We start from the raw sequence: 17,039 nt of genomic DNA, 5'->3' as shown, positions 1-17,039 counted from the left end.
TTATATTACCCTATTTATTAGTGGTGTTAACCATGTTTTCATGTGATCTCTGAAATGTCTATTCAAGTTTTTGGCCATTTGAAAATCTCGGGTTGTTTGTTACTTATGATTTTATTGAATTGAAAGAGTGCTTTATATTCCAGATACAAATTGTTGGTCAGATATTTGCTGTACTGTTTCCTCTGAAGTTATAGGTTTTCTTGGTCTTCTTTTGCAGAGAATGTTACTGATATTGATGAAAATGAGTATATTGGTATTTTTCTTTTATAGTCTCTATTTCACTTACCTTATTTAAAAAATCTTTGTCTAATCCAAAGTTATTTGAGATTTAGCTCCTAGTTTTTTCTAAAAGTTTTATACTTTTTCCCTTTTTATTTTCTGGAAGATTTTACATAAATTAGAATATTTTTATTCCAAAAAATGAGGCATGCAATCTTCTTTTGGTAAAGTTTTTAACAACAAACTTAATTCTTCTAGTAGTATAATGCTATATAGGTTAATTTATAAATGTTATTAATTCAAGACAACTAATAGTGTTATTTAGGCCTTTACCCTACCTTCATGAAGCCCCGAAGTCTGTTAGGGAAGAAAGACATGCAGACAAATAATTTTAACAGTTTCTGGCAAGTGGTGGAAAAAACACATTTTTAAGGCACAATTGATGGAGAAATTAAAGAACAGGCTCAAACTATTTGCATTCCTTTCCCACATTCATGCCAGATACTCAGTAAAGTTGCTTCTTACACGAAGTGGGGTCAGTATTATTTACAATGAGTGTAAAATAATGCAGTAAATTTTTGTGAGTTTCTCAAAACATTCAGTGAAAATTATGGTAACTATGTACTTGGTTAAGAAAGGATAAAGTAATTTTTTGGTCACTCAAATGACTGCAGATAAGGCTTAGAATATAATTGGTTAGATGGATGAATGAGGTGTGTTAAATGTTTCTTTACTAAAATAGAGGTACTTTATCCTTTAGTTTAGTGTTTAGCTTTCTTTTTAAACTTTTGACCTATCTTTGCAATTGTATTTTAATGTCCTTAACAGCAATAGCTACATTTTGGAGTTACTAGTATTGATTTGTATGCCATCTGTATTGTGTTGGACAGTTGAATTGTTGTAGCTCAACATTTGTTGATTCTGCCGAAAGTATAGAGTGTTCTAAAATCAGGTAGTATGATATTTAAAAATGCTTTTTTACAAACATAAAAATCTTTATTTCCTAAAATTATGGAAATCTAAAAGAAGGTAATAGAAATAAAGAGAAGCAGGGAGTGTGAGAGGGGATGGGGATAATCAGTTAAATTCTATGGAACAAAGAGAATGAATACGTGTGTATATGTGTGCACACATGCGTGCACACACACACATACTCACATTTTCTGTTTTCCATTATCCACTTCACTGCCACAGACACCTTTTAAAAATATTGACTGCCATTTCTGATGATGACCTGTGTGTTGGGTCACATATTTGATTATAAATTTGGGGGGGACAGTGCAAGTTTTATTATTGAAACCCCACAGAGGTTATCAGTTTCCCACTCAGCAGTATGGCACATGGATGAAAAGAAAGAAAAAGAGAAAAATCTGCAGTTTTTGCTCTAAATGGAACAAAAGGCCAAGAGTCAGAGCACTCTTGGCCTGGTATTGGAATGGTACCAATCAGGTGGTAGGTGCAGGATGCTGCCGAGCACATGGAAGGGACTCTTTGCAGGCATGGCATGTAAGAGAAAACAGAGCACTCTTGCTCCAGGCACAGAGGCTCCCCAGTTAGTGATGCAGCAGATAGCTTGACGTATGCAAGGAAGTATATGAAATGCTAGGAAGGTGAGTCTCATGGCCTCAGCTGAGATGAAATCATGTCTTAGCTCTAGAATCTCATGGGTTCTTGCTTAAACTCCCATTTCAGCCATCATCATGGGGCCTATTCTCACATGTATGCTGCAGGGAGACATATTGGAGCCTCAGCCATACTAGATTGCATTCTTTTGACCAATTAAGGGAGCATGCGTTTTCGTAGAGCGAGTTCTGCATATTTCAGTGGATAGGGTTGAAGTAAAAGGTCAGGTAAGGATGGAGGCAAGAGGTTTCGTTTCTCAGGGGAGTGCAGCTTGGTGGTTTCCCACATTTTATGAGTCAGTGAATTCTGTAAAATTATTAGCAAATATACAGATTAATTTTATCTCATTCTTTAAGCATGTTAAAGTCTCAGACACGTGTTACTAAATACATGTCTCAGACATGTATTTTCATAAATGAAGGCTTCAGGGCAAAATACTGTGAAAAGACCCAAGTTATGAGAGTCAGGGTTATGCTACCCTTAGCATTACTTAGATCATTCACCAGTATGAGTCTAAGTTAAATGGGTGCTGCCATACCAAGGCTCTAACTCTTTTGTCAATGACTTAGATCCTTGCCAGAATGGAGGTTCCTGTGTGGATGGAGTGAATACTTTCTCCTGCATGTGCCTTCCTGGCTTCATTGGGGATAAGTGCCAGACAGACATGAATGAGTGTCTCAGTGAACCCTGTAAGAATGGAGGGACCTGCTCTGACTATGTCAACAGTTACACCTGTAAGTGTCAGGCAGGATTCGATGGAGTCCACTGTGAGAACAACATTGATGAGTGCACTGACAGGTAAGCAGCTCATGCACTTGGGACATTGGTGTCTAAGGGAAGAGGAAGAGAGAGGGAAGAAACTCTGTTTGTGGGGCAGGGGTAAGGCATTTGCATGGGTCCCACTCCAGAGTTATCTCTGATTCCCCAGTTCTTGATTCCTAATAGATGTATAATATTTAAATTTTTTCAGTACTGGAGATTGAGTGTACAGCTACATCTCCAGCCTCTTTACATGTTTTGAGGCAGGCTCTCCCTAAGTTTCCAAGTTGCCCAGGCTGGTTTTGAACTTGAAATTGTCCTGCTTCCCCCTCCCAGAGTGCTGGGATTATAGGGATGTACCACCACACCTAACAAGATAGATACATAGTTAGAAAGTCAAAGGTCAGAAGTTGAAAATCTTGAAAAATGTGTTTAGAAAATAGAAAAAGCTATAGTTCTGTTCTGTTTTCCTTTGGTCTCTTGTTCTAAGAATTCCAATTTCTTTGCAGATTTGTTACTGCTCTTTAAGTGATTTCTTAGAGGTTTGTTTTCTTTACATTGTGAACATGTTTGTTCTGTTTCTCTTTCATAAACAAATTCAGAATTAAGAGAATTTATTTAGTATTTTTATATAAAGTAAATTGACCTAGTTATAAACAATGATGTGAAAGACTGCAGAAGCATAACAAAACCCAGAAAATTTTCACTTTCCCTAGGAATCTACAATAACCTCAGACCTTTAAATATTCCTGAACCTTTGGTTGTAGAAAGAATACTGGTACTAGTCTATTTTGGGAGAAAGAAAAATTTAGTGGATGCTAGGATTTGGAATGCTCAAGGGTATTGCTGCTGCAACACCTTGGACTCCAGCAACTTTGCATGTGAAACACTGAGTGAGAGGAAGCTTTTTCCTCACTGAGGTTGCCCCTTCCTTGTTTGTTCCTCAGTTCCTGTTTCAATGGCGGCACCTGTGTGGATGGGATTAACTCCTTCTCTTGCCTGTGCCCTGTGGGTTTCACTGGTCCCTTCTGCCTCCACGAGATCAATGAATGCAGCTCTCATCCGTGCCTCAATGAGGGGACATGTGTTGATGGTCTGGGCACCTACCGCTGCACCTGCCCCTTGGGGTATACTGGGAAGAACTGCCAGGTGACTGATTTCCCTCATTTTCACTCAGCTTCTGCAGAGTCACTGAGTATTGCACATTTTCCTTCCTGTGCAGGATAAGGCCTTTCTACAAAAGAGCACTGTGGAATTTAGGAGTGTCCCTGAGAAAAAGTATGAGTAATTTGTTAATAGCTGGATTCCAAACTGGTGATACTACAATATAATATGGATTAACGAGCATAAGAATTTTTAAGAGGCTGATAAAGGAATACAAAAAGTGTGTGGGAAACAAACACAAAAAAGGAGAAAGCAATTGAAACGAAGTCTTTAAAAGTCAAATACAACATCTTTGTCTTTAACAGACTTAAAACCAAACTAAACGAGACATTTGTAGGAATATGAGTGTACATGTAAATCATAATGCTAAGTGAAATAGATCAGACCCTCAAGCTTCAATATCTCAGTGTTTCTCTAATATGAGAAACTTAAAATATGAAGAGCAAGGTAAATTATAGATAATAGGAAAAAGGGAGATAGATCTTTTGTAAAAGGAAAAAGGGTCACAAGATGAAAGGAAGGGCCTAGAAAGGAGGGAAAAGAGAGAAACAAAGAATTAAGATGTGCTATACACATGTACCAACTCCCACAAGGAGTGTAATCCTTACACCACAAGCATATACTAGTAATAAGTAAATTTAAATACATACAGATTTTCATAGATTCTTAGAGTAGAAGGAGTCCTTATAAGAAACAAATCTGTACTCTCAGTTTAGGGAAGAGAAACTGAACTCCTAAGGAGCAATATGTGAATTTAGAGCCGTCCTAGAGTTAGACTTTTCCAAATATCCACTATATGGATTCCAACAGCACTGTTTAATTTTATGCTAACTTTATCTTTGCAAGAATGAGAAAATAACAGAATTCCGAAGAATTTGAAGTAAATGTCAGAATTTAATGTGACATATAAAGTGCAATTCAGAAAGACTTTGGTTCTTTTTTTTTTTTTTGTCTTTTTCGTTTTTTATTGGTACCCGGTATCGAACTCACGACTGCCTGCTTGCAAGGGAGGTGCTTATGCCGCTGAGCTAAATCCCCAGCCCCTAAGACTTTGGTTCTTTTGGCTGTGCAAACAACCACTTCTGTGTATTGAGCAGCTTGGTGCCGAGTCCATGGCTCTGGAGCACCTTCTTCTGTGAGTTCTGCTTTCTTTTTCAGGGTTGTACCCTGGTATCTTCTGCCAGCCAACAGTCCCTATTGTGGCTGTAACCTACCTCTCTGTCTTGTTTTTCATAACCTTAATTTTCACCCCTTGAAAATCTACTCTTTGACAGTTCTAGGCTTCTTAACAGGTTTTAAGTCTTTTTATCCATTTTCAGCACAGACAGGTGGTCAAGAGCCATGTGGATTTCATGAAGGATTTTCACAAAGAGTATCTGACACCTCAGCTTCTTTTTTTCTCGTCCTACTGAGTGGCTGTATATATAGCAATAATCATGTCTAGAGTGCTGAGAATAACTTTACCTATTGGATTTCCTCATATTCATAAACATCGTGTTAAAAACTTTTTTAAAAGCAGAAGAAAGAGAAATTTATAGAACTGATAACCTGCACCTGGAACACTGGATATAGTTTAAGGGTTGAAAAGGGGCTTTAAAAAAATCATATATATTCCTTGGTTTCTTGTAATATTACATATTGTCTTCATTTCTGGTATTTGAATTTTGATTTATCTGTACCTGTGCCTTTGCTTCAGACCCTGGTGAACCTCTGCAGCCAGTCTCCATGTAAAAACAAAGGCACTTGCATTCAGGAAAAGGCAGAGTCTCGGTGTCTGTGTCCATCTGGATGGACTGGTGCATATTGTGACGTGCCAAACGTCTCCTGTGATGTGGCAGCCCTCAATAAAGGTGAGCTCTGCTTCTGGGGCTCAAGAACAAGCTAGGCAAATATGAACTGGTCAGTAGCATTTTCAGAAAGATGTTACTTTGGAATAAGAGGGAAAGACAGATAGTAGTAAGTGGGCACAGCTCTGGAGAAAGGACAGTGGAGTAGGCTGAAAAGCTTGCAAAAGGGAGGGTATTTGAAAAGAACCTAAGGCATACTCCACTTTCAGAGCTGGTTTATTTAATACAGATCTGGTAATGAGAGTTATGAAAAACTGGACAAGGATAACATTTGCTGTATCAGCCACCTTAGATTTGATTGCCCATTAATTAACCTGAATCTAATGCGTGTCATTTTCCCTTCTATGATGCCCCTTTCCCCTCCATATCTCCTAGGTGTGCTTGCCAAGAACCTATGCAAGAACTCAGGTGCCTGCATCAACGCTGGCAACACACATCACTGCCAGTGCCCACTGGGGTACACGGGAAGCTACTGTGAGCAGCAGCTAGATGAATGTGCATCCAATCCTTGCAAGCATGGTGCTACCTGCACTGATTTCATTGGTGGATACAGATGTGAGGTGAGGAAGACAAGAATGTGCCAAGAGGTTGCACAACTCTTAAGAGCACTAAAGTGCTAAAAGCTGCTTACTATTATGTTTATTATGGTTTGTAAATTTTTACTAGACACCCTGCTACTGCCTATCATCACTATTTTCTTCAGCCTCCCTATGCTGTATATTAGTATAACCCTAGAAAGATTATTTTATTGGGTTTTGGAACCATTTTTTGTAACTGGGTCACTGGCAGGATTTTGAACGAGGAGCTGCAACCAGGGTGCATGTCATGGGCCCGCTCACCATTATGGCTCCTGGAACTTCCCTGAGTGGCACATGAACTAGGACTAGCCACTTGGCACAGTGGCTTTTCAGTCCATGTAAAAGTGATATATAGAGTCACTGACAATCAGCTAATAATTCTGTCTTTCAAAAAAGTAGTTCAACCTGGTTTACTGTAGCACCATGCTAACGTGTGTATTTAAAAAAAGATGGTCCTTAAGGGACACTTTACTGCCTTCTTAATGTCTGAACTGACTGCAATTAGAACAAAATGTTAGAACAGAGATGAAATTGAGACCAGGTCAGGCCACCTAACATCAATAACGGTTTTGATTTTCTTGTGTTACCTCAATTGTTTATTTCTTCATAGTGGCCTGGGGCCCATTAGTTGAAAAGCCTGCCAGTGCTAAACTCAAATTTCTGTACACCCAGCTGTTCTAAACATAGGTTAAATAAGCAGATTTTAGTCATTTAGAGCCTGCCTACCTGGCATAGCCTATATGTACACCCAATACCTCCTGGCCAGTGACTGGATAAACCCTGGGGCTGAAAAGACCCAACTGATGCTGCCTTTCAGCACTCTGCAGAGATCTGCTACTGGGCTTCTTAGTGACATCTCCTGGACTCCTGTGCTTCCTCTCCGAGGCCTCTCCTGGAGCCCACTTTCTCTTCTGCTCTCCCTCTCTTCCCCTGCTAGATGGTCATACAGTGTGAGGGACTTGTCCAACATGCAAACATGGAAAGTGTGGCCTAGATAAAGTTATCTCATAGTTGTCGTTATCCTGTATTAGTCCTAAATTTCTTCCAACTACTCCATCGTATATGAACCATAGTCAGCTAGCCCCATCTTCTCCAGCCCCTATCGCTGCCTTAGTCAGTTTCCCAAAAATATGGGTAGTTGTAGGAAACTGGAGGTTTCATGCGTGCGTTATCTTTACTTGCATGCACACATGAAATGCATATTTTACAGATGGGGGAATTTGTACATAAGAGGAACAGAAGTTCTGCATAGCAGTTGTCTTAGTTACTTTTCTTGTTGTTCAGACAAAATACTCAATACCCAGAGTTAAGAAAAGATTTACACAGTTTGTAGTGATTTTAGTCCATAATTGGCTGGCTCCAAGGCAGGGTGGCATGGTGACAGGCATGCAGAGGAGAAACTATTCTTGGCAGGAAGAAGGTAGCAGAACAACAAAGTGAAGAAGCAAGGCCAACTCATTTTAATAGCTTTTTCCACTCCTTTTGTATTCTGCTTAGGCTACTGGGCTTAGGATGGGTGCCAAACCAATCAGTGAACTGACTTAGTAACCACATACCCTTAATCTTAGTATCACACACTCCAGATTCAGCCATCCCTGAAAAAGCCCCACTTGTGACTCCATGAGGTTTTGGAGGACATCTGGACACAAGCTGTAACAGGAGTCATATGGAAAATAACCCTCAGAAAATTTAGTCCTTCTCTTACCTGTAAAGTTGTGTTTTCAGCTAGAAGAGAAATAGGTAAATACTGCTAAGCTGGAGATTGGCCCTGCATAGGATGATAAGCAGAGAGTGATATGCTTCGTACAGGGGAACCTGTAAGAGCTAAGGTGAAGGGGACAGGGTCATAGTAGCATGCCAGATCTCGCTTGCCCTTCTGTTCTGTTTTCACTCACAACCCAACATTCCGTGTCCTTTTCTGTTTCCCCTTTCTTGGCAGTGTGTTCCAGGATATCAGGGTGTCAACTGCGAATATGAAGTCGATGAGTGTCAGAATCAGCCATGCCGGAATGGAGGCACCTGTGTTGACCTCGTGAACCATTTCAAGTGCTCGTGCCCACCAGGCACTAGGGGTATGAAATCAGCATTACTTTTTTCTTATCTAAGCCATTCTCTAGGCTACAGATCCATTCTTAGTATTGAAGGGATTTTTATAAATTAGATAATTAACTAGCTTTGTTAAAAGCATTTAGTTCTGCGTCACAGTAATGTAAGCCATTTTATCCTCTCCTCTGTGCTAGCGCTGATTCATGTTCTCAGTTCTTTTGGGTGGTTTGACATCTTACATTCCAGAAAACAGAATGTCATACTGATACACTGTTACAACAAAATTAGTCTACTCAGCAAGATTTCTTGGTGCTTCAAATAAAAGCAGCTAGTAGTCTTTTGAGTAAATAATTCACATTTGTCTGCTTTTGTGTAGAGGCAAGCCAAGTCTTGCTTCTAGCAGGGAAGGCAATGAATAAAATGAAAGCATCTGCTTTCTTTTTCAATCCTGGGGGAGGAGGCTGATCCTCTAAGGCAGGGATGCTGAACCTTTTAGAGCTTACAGTGACACAAATAACTGATGCAGCTTGCATGCCATGGATTTGACACCTTGCTCTGTGGAATGCTGCACTGTTACAGGAATGGGATGTAGCCCCAGAGTGAGTGCCGGGAGTCATTTTTCTGCTATGGGCACTGCTGTTGCCTCCACCATCCCCACCCCTTACCCCGTCAAGAACTCTCACTATTGTTTATGGAGAGAGTTAGTCAAAAGTTCTTGTTTTTCTTTGAGTGTGTTCCCACTGTGTTTTCTCTTCCATAGTTTTTAATGTCATCTGCTAGTATTATTGAGATTCCCATATTTGTGATGTCACTTCTCTCATTGTTTTCAAGATTTTTTTGTTTTTGTCTTCAGTGGTCTAATGATAATATGTATAGGAGTAATCATTTTGAGTTTCTTCTACTTATTATCATTGAATATGTGGTCCTATGTGTGTTTGCTTAGATTTGTAGAATGTAATGTATTTATTTATCCTCACTTAATGTCTCCATCCACTAGTGAATATTTCAGGAGACTGAAGTTCCCTTGTAAGAGTTAGCACAGTGCTTGTTTCTGTCAGGATACTCCTGAGCTTTGAATCTTGGCCTCAGTACCCCAGTTCCCTAGTTCAAGGGTGATCTTTGGCTGTTCTACCCATTTCTGCTGTTCTGCTTCACACTGAGGTTTGAGTTCATTCTCACTTGATAGAACTGTTCATTATTGGTGGCTCCATTTGAAGGGAACCTATGCACCGCTCCTAAATATTAAATATTCTAGGAGGTTGGGTGCACAGACAGGTTTTGTTTTTACTTTCTTGTTTTCAGTTTTATTTAAAAATAGCTAATAAAGTGCTATATGCACATAGACCACAAATGTGCATACATTAATAGAAAAGGCATGCAATAAAGACACTGTCCTTTTTCTCCAAATTCTCCTTCTCCCACAAGTCAGTAATCACCACTTTTAAGTTTCTTGTGTGTCTTAAAAGTTTTTAAAAAAATTTTATGGAAGAAAGGTAAAACAACATTTCAAAGCAAGATATTAGGAGGATAACAGTAGCTAATACATTGCATGTTGTTCTCTTTAAAGTAGTTGCTCAGGGTACAAGATGTGGTATAAAAATTTCTGCAGTAGGTATTAGTACAGACTTCCCTTTTTAATGAACTAAAAGACTAATAGTGTGACTGACTTACATTCCCTTTCCCTACATCCTTTCCTCTTTCACCCATCCTAGTTTCTTCTCATTTCACAGTATCTATTGTACATGTTAGAACTCATTTACTCTTTCAGTTGCTCGCACAAGGAGACAATATAATGTGTACACATGTGAGTCTTATTTCACTTTTGAGTATGGTTTCAAGTTACATCCATTTATCTATAAAAGTCACAAATTTATCCTTCTTTATGGTGAGTAGCACTCCATTATAGAAAAATACCACATCTTTTTAATTCATTCCTTGGCTGGGCATTTGAGTTGCTTCCAAAATCAATAGCATTCCTGTACACAGACAGCAAACTCACTGTGAGAGAATGAAACCACACTCTTCACAATAGCATCCCCCACCAAATACTTAGGAATCAATCTAATAAAAGAAGTAAAGGACTATGCTTTGAAAATTACAGTACTTTGAAAAGAAAGAGATTCAAAAAGATACCAGAAAATGGAAAGATACCCTTTGCTCATGGATAGGAAGAACCAACATAGTAAAGATGTCAATAATTCCAAGATTGTTACACATATTTAATGCAATCCCAATTAAAAAAATTTCTTTGTGTGTAACAGAAGCCAAAAATATATTTCTATTTCCTCTAGTTTTTACTTTGAAGATAGAATATTAGACATAATATTTTGCACTTGTTTTAACAAACTTATTTGGAGTTATTTTCATATCACAATATAGAACTTTTGCAGTCTTTTCTAGCTCCAGAATTCCCTTTTATGAGCATCCCATACATACATATATACCTGTCATAGTTATTTTCTCATTGCTGAGAGAAAATACCTGACACCCACAAGCTAAAGGAGGACAGAAGTTTATACCGGCTCATTTGTAGACTTTTCAGTCCACAGTCAGCTGGCTCTAAGGCAGGCTGGCAAAATAGAGGGGCACCACAGAGAAGAAACAGTCCCTGACAAAGCAGGCAGAAGGCAGCAAATTCACTTCCCTCTCTCCCTGTACATTCCATGCAGGCTGGTGCCACCCACCTCTGATTAGGCCTTCCCATTATGCCATACCCAGAACTATGCTAAGCCAATCAGTGCACTAATAATAGTACCACACACTCTTAATCCTGGTATCATACACACTAGGTCCAGTCTGCTCTGAAGAACCCGCCCGTAAGTGTGTGAAGTTTTGTGTGACACATCTATATGTAAATCATAACAATACCTAACTAGTGGCCTAGTAATAGACATTTGCATGCATGTAAGTATATTTGTAGAATAAATTTTCAGAAATAGAATTGGTGATTGAATAAGATGTGTGTTTGTAATTTTCATATTTAACATTTCTTTTATTCATGGAGATTTCATTTTTAATAAGGTTGAATTTGTGAGGGTTTTTTTTTTTTTTCTTTTTGTAACTTTTGGCTTTTGGTTTTTGGCAACAAGGATCGAACTCATGACCTCACACTTGCCAGGCAGGCACTTGTGCTGCTTAGCTATATCCCTGTCCCTTTTGTGGCTTTTGGATCTTAACTTGTAATTAGCAATACCTTGCATACACTAAGGTTATAAAGGAATTCTTGTATAATCAAGTATTAGAATCCTGAAGCACTTTTTCCATGTTGCGATTACGAATAGTAAAAATTTGCTCTTTTGTGCAATGACTTGAGATTTTATCAAATTCTAAGTTTCCATGTATATTCGGATGTTTTTCTGGGCTTCCTTTTTTATTCTATTGTTCCGTTAACCTATCAGTGGTTTGTTTTACTTGTTAAAGATCTTGTTTTCCATGGTTCATTTCTCTATATGGTTTTATAATCAGCTTGTATATTTAAGAATCCTTCCAGTACATTTTTATTGGGGTCACGTTGAATCTGTGGAATATAGAGAAACCTTTTATCTTTCACAGGGAGTCCTCCTTACCAAATTATGATATGTCTTTTTATTTAAGTTTGCTTTTATGTGTCTCAGGATAATTTTAAAGTTGTCTTCAAATAAGGTAGCACACACTCATTAAAATTACTCCTAGGTATTTTATGTTTTTAGTTGCTATTGAAAATGAAACTAACTTCACATTTCTTTTTCTTCCTTTTTAACTCTTGTTTCTTTTAATGTATACCATAAATGCTGCAAATGGCAGGAATACCGAACTAGTTACTTTTGTAATTTAAAATTGATCATAGAATAATGTCTATGATAATTTTTATTTTTTTCTAAAAAATTTTTGCTAATGTTCATACTATATAGCTCATTTAAATTTGTGGAAGTTCTGTTTTTAGTTAGAATAACCGTTTTTCCTATGTATTGTTTTTAAATAAGGTAGAGTAGTATACTATTTTAAAAAAATCAGTGACTATAATAGTTAAAATATTTACTACTCAAAATTCAGTTTTAGTTCATATCAATATTTTTCAGTTATCAGTAAATTTACTAAATTAAATCCTTTTTGAACTATTTTTATATTTTTTAAATTGAAATTAAGATACTCAATTTCCTTGCCTTTAGATGTGACAGACAATAGTACCTCCACCACAGGCTTCTGTCCCTTTGTTCTGTGGGGAAAAGATAGGATCCCTGGTATGTGCTTTTCCTTTCCTCATGCGGCTCATCAGGAAGGCGGCAGCTGTCATAGACCAAGCACGCTTCACCCTGCCTGGTCTAAAATGTTCCACTAGAGATTGAGGAGTGTAGTCTGATTGATTGAGTGTAGTCTGATGAAAGTCCCAGGAAGGTGGTTGTCCCTTGTGGAGACCAGGGTTCCAGATATTTTCAAAATTGTGTGTCCTCTCTGTCCTCCAGGCTTATTCTGTGAAGAGAACATTGATGACTGTGCTGGGGGTCCCCACTGCCTCAACGGTGGTCAGTGTGTGGACAGGATTGGGGGCTACAGCTGTCGATGCTTGCCTGGCTTTGCTGGCGAGCGATGTGAAGGAGACATCAACGAGTGTCTCTCCAACCCCTGTAACTCCGAGGGCAGTCTGGACTGCATCCAGCTCACCAACAACTACCAGTGTGTCTGCCGAAGCACCTTTACTGGTGAGGCCCCCAGAGGCTTTTGGGCACAGATTGGGCTCTGTATGACTTGTCCCAGACCACAGAGAAGTTTTTCCTGTGTATAGAAACCAGACCAACTTAGTTGGAGAGCCCTTATGTTTTGTGAGGTCTATGCACTGTGGATGTTTAACCAGTTTCTACCTTTATTTTCCGCAGTATGTTATGTATTGATTATGTCATGCTACTGTAGGGCAGGATTGAACAAAACAACATTTTTTTTTATTTGTGGCAAATTAACTCTGGGAAAATCAAGCTGTATTTAAAAGCAAATCAAACAGTTTACAGAAAAGCCAGTATCACTGAAAAGAGATACCACAGATAAAAATTCTCTGTAAACTACCAGTTTGTATTTAGGTACATGAGCCTGGTATAGCCTGTCCTATGAAAGATACTAACAAAATGCAATAAACAGTACTTTAGTCATTTCCTTCAGTTTATCAAACTAAAGTGCTTGAAGAATGGAGATGTGATTTCACCTTTTTAAAAAAATGTGCTCAGTCACTTTTTTGCCCATTCTTGTGGTTGTTTTGGGAATGTGCACCTTGTGTTTACTGTGTAGACAGGAGGGCTGGGGGGGTCTGTATTAATGGTGGTCCCTTAGATTGGCATTTGTGGAATATTTGCTTGATCGCCTTTGATTCCTGTAGGTTTAGAACTGAGCTCCCATCCCTTGCTCCAGTCTGTGCGTGGCTCCCATTGCAGTGGGGTTCAGTTCAGTAACTTCAGGCTACTATTTCTGCCTTGTAACACTGCTTTTCATATTCCGCTTTGAGGCCGTCACTGTGAAACCTTCGTGGATGTGTGTCCTCAGAAGCCTTGTCTAAATGGAGGGACTTGTGCTGTGGCCAGCAACATGCCCGATGGCTTCATTTGTCGTTGTCCTCCAGTAAGTAGCCCACTACTGATTACGGGGCTTGCCCTCTTCCATACAGTCTGCAACAAAAAGAGATTAAAACTGGGTTTCTCAAGTTCCTTAGTGTGGAGATTTCTGTTTCAGCTTGGATTTTTCCATATAAAGCTGTTTAGATGGTCCTGGGGAATGTGCCATTAGAGTCTTGAACCTTCAGAACACTAAGGAAAAAACCACAAGAAGTGGTGGGATGTCCTCTTGAATTAGAGCCACTGTCTGCCCAGTTTGAATGGAACACTGTTCTTGAGCAGGGACCTTTGGGAGCAAGTTATGACTTAAACTAAAAGAAAGCTTAATTCTAGTCATTTGCCGTGCACTGCCAAAGGCTAAAAGTTCTCTAAAACAGAGATCACTCTATACGAGAAAAACCACAAAGAAATACAAGAATGCAGTGAGATGTGGAATTCTTCTAGAGATCTAAAACTTCCATAGTTCTCCCCACCTAACCATAATGGGGGTGGGCTAAAGGTGATTGGGGAAGTGCCTGTGGCTATAAGGTTGCCCAGCTCTTCTCCTAGCATGATCTGTGGACTTAATTTCTAAAAGTAAACTCTCATTAACATGAGAAAACTCCACACTCACCCCATGGAACCTTCGCTTTTCATCTGTTGGCTGCCTCAAAGATGTCCTGTCTAGAATATGGCCCAGGAGGCAATGTGGAGGAATCTTAAACTAAGGTCTAGTGTTTTATCTGCCTAATACGGAGGAGAGGAGGTTAAAGGGAGAGTGGGGCAAACCTTCAAGTCCACCCACCATCTCCATTTCTTTGCCACTTTCCACAGGGCTTCTCGGGAGCCAAATGCCAGAGCAGCTGTGGACAGGTGAAGTGCAGGAAAGGGGAGCAGTGTGTGCATACGGCCGCGGGGCCCCGCTGCTTCTGCCCCAGCCCTCAGGACTGTGAGTCGGGCTGTGCCAGCAGCCCCTGCCAGCATGGGGGCAGCTGCTACCCACAGCGCCAGCCGCCGTATTACTCTTGCCACTGCTCTGTACCGTTCGGGGGCAACCACTGTCAGTTCTACATGGCCCCCACCAGCATCCCTTCCGACATCTGTGCCAGTCAGTATTGTGCTGACAAAGCTCGAGATGGTGTTTGCGATGAGGTCTGCAACAGCCATGCCTGCCAGTGGGATGGAGGTGACTGTTCTCTCACCATGGAGGACCCCTGGGCCAACTGCTCCTCCCCATTGCCTTGCTGGAATTACATCAACAACCAGTGTGATGAGCTATGTAACACTGCCGAGTGCCTATTTGACAACTTTGAATGCCAAGGGAACAGCAAGACTTGCAAGTAAGGGGACTGAATTCTACAGAAGCTGAGGGACACTGTCACTAACCTGCCTTGATTTCTCACTCTTGCTCCTAACTGTTAACTGCAGTGTTTCAGCCCAAGCTGCCTCTGCACTTCAGACGGTGCCAGCCCTGTCCCATCACATGCTATCCTGTTCTCTCCCTTGCTGCAGAGGCCAGGGATGCTCGTTGCATAAACATCCCCCTCTCTGCCTATCTCTGCCTTCTCACCTGCTGCTCTCGTGATCTCCTGGGGGAAATAACTTTTGGAAATGATGTTACTCACGCTCAGGCAGCCTCTCACATAACCTGTCTACAGGATGGATGGCAAGGTCTGTACCTCTCTTTTCCCTCACTCCTTTCCCTGAGACTGACTTTCACTGTCTAGATTGATCTGAAAGAATGAGCTAGATTAGGGCTTTTAACCCTTTCAGTCTTTGTTGCAGTTACAGGATGCTTTGTGGTCTACACAATAACTATTCTATTAACCATTCCATCTAATTTAACCCTAGTTAATTTGCAGCTACCTTCTGAGACATACATTTGAAAAGTGACTGCAAATTTGACTTGGTACCTATATGGCACATAACTCTCCTTACCTTCTAGTTTGGTTTCATTACTGAAAGGGAATGAAATGGGCCATATTGACAAGTTTCCCTGTATAACAACTCTTGATGGTATGGAGGAAGTATGGAGCCACCTGGAACCTTTTACTTCCTAAAGCCTTTTGGTTTTGGGAGAAGTGTATACAAAGTAGAGAAGCATTAATCAAGCTGACTTTGACTTCAGACTTTTGTTTAAAAGGCTGACTTAAGATTGTGAGCTGCATAGGAGCCCCTGAGTCCGTGCAGCATAATCAGTAATGTTGTTCCTCATCGATGGAGCAGTCAGTAGTCTTGCATGGCATAGACTATATGATTCCAGCACAGCTTCACTGGGCATTTGGGTCGTGATACAGGCCATAAAAGATGGATAGGAAAATCCACACTAGTTCCAAGTGGAAAACTAAGTAGATTTCTAGTCCAGTCTGAACTTGTTTCCCTGTAATTTCTCTCCTCTGCCTAGGTATGACAAATACTGTGCAGACCATTTCAAAGATAACCACTGTGACCAAGGATGCAACAGTGAGGAGTGTGGCTGGGATGGGCTGGACTGTGCTGCTGACCAACCTGAGAACCTGGCAGAGGGTACCCTGGTCATTGTGGTGCTGATGCCTCCTGAGCAGCTGCTCCAGGATGCTCGCAGCTTCTTGAGGGCACTGGGCACCTTATTGCACACTAACCTACGCATTAAGCTGGACTCACAGGGGCTCCCCATGGTGTACCCCTACTATGGGGAAAAGTCAGCTGCCATGAAGAAGCAGAAGTTGTCACGAAGGTCTCTTCCTGATGAACAAGAACAGGAGGTGGCTGGGTAGGTTTTTGGTTTTTAAACTTCTTAAAAGTTTTTATATAAAACTGAGCATTTTGGTACACAAGCAAAAGAGAGAACCCAGCCTATAAAAATGCAGAACTTAAACAAATAGAATGACCTACCACTTGACACAAGCCTGTGATCCAGTACTTACGTTTAAGATTAAAGATTTGTCTTGATCATGGAGTCTAGAAAGGTAGACTGAAGTAGGTGGGAAGATGTTGGGATCCCTAGTCTTCTCTAATGCTGGAATTCCTAATCTTCTGCCAGAGTCACCTCAAAACCTTTATTGTTGAATACTCTTTTTTGTGTGTGTGATACTGAGCTACATCCCCAGCCCTTTTTATTTTTTATTTTGAGACAAGATCTTACTAAGTTAAATTGCTCAGACTGAGCTTCAAATATGTGATTCTCCTGCCTCAGCCTCTCAGAGTGCTGGTTATTATAGGCATGCACCACCATGCCTGGCTGTGTCTTCTCTTTTGTGTTAATCATT

At 40.2% G+C, this 17,039-nt stretch overlaps 1 protein-coding gene across 7 annotated transcripts in view; it reads left to right on the top strand.

The window, feature by feature from the left end:
• The window catches only part of Notch2 (notch receptor 2), a 170,372-nt gene that overhangs the window by 142,737 nt on the left and 10,596 nt on the right, over positions 1 to 17,039 (top strand). For all 7 annotated transcript variants that reach the window (XM_063256533.1, XM_063256525.1, XM_063256512.1 and 4 more), the window contains 9 exons: positions 2,412 to 2,640; positions 3,549 to 3,750; positions 5,462 to 5,615; positions 5,988 to 6,172; positions 8,130 to 8,262; positions 12,679 to 12,915; positions 13,707 to 13,819; positions 14,626 to 15,131; positions 16,196 to 16,543. In XM_063256533.1, coding sequence (XP_063112603.1) covers positions 2,412 to 2,640; positions 3,549 to 3,750; positions 5,462 to 5,615; positions 5,988 to 6,172; positions 8,130 to 8,262; positions 12,679 to 12,915; positions 13,707 to 13,819; positions 14,626 to 15,131; positions 16,196 to 16,543 — 2,107 coding nt within the window. The remainder of the gene's footprint in view (positions 1 to 2,411; positions 2,641 to 3,548; positions 3,751 to 5,461; positions 5,616 to 5,987; positions 6,173 to 8,129; positions 8,263 to 12,678; positions 12,916 to 13,706; positions 13,820 to 14,625; positions 15,132 to 16,195; positions 16,544 to 17,039) is intronic.

This window comes from Cavia porcellus, unplaced genomic scaffold (assembly GCF_034190915.1).
Source record: "Cavia porcellus strain 051 isolate PalLab524CR breed Dunkin Hartley unplaced genomic scaffold, mCavPor4.1 scaffold_1, whole genome shotgun sequence".
Taxonomy (NCBI): Eukaryota; Metazoa; Chordata; class Mammalia; order Rodentia; family Caviidae; genus Cavia; species Cavia porcellus.
Note: the sequence above shows the minus strand (reverse complement) of the source record. Positions and strands in the feature narration are given on the sequence as shown.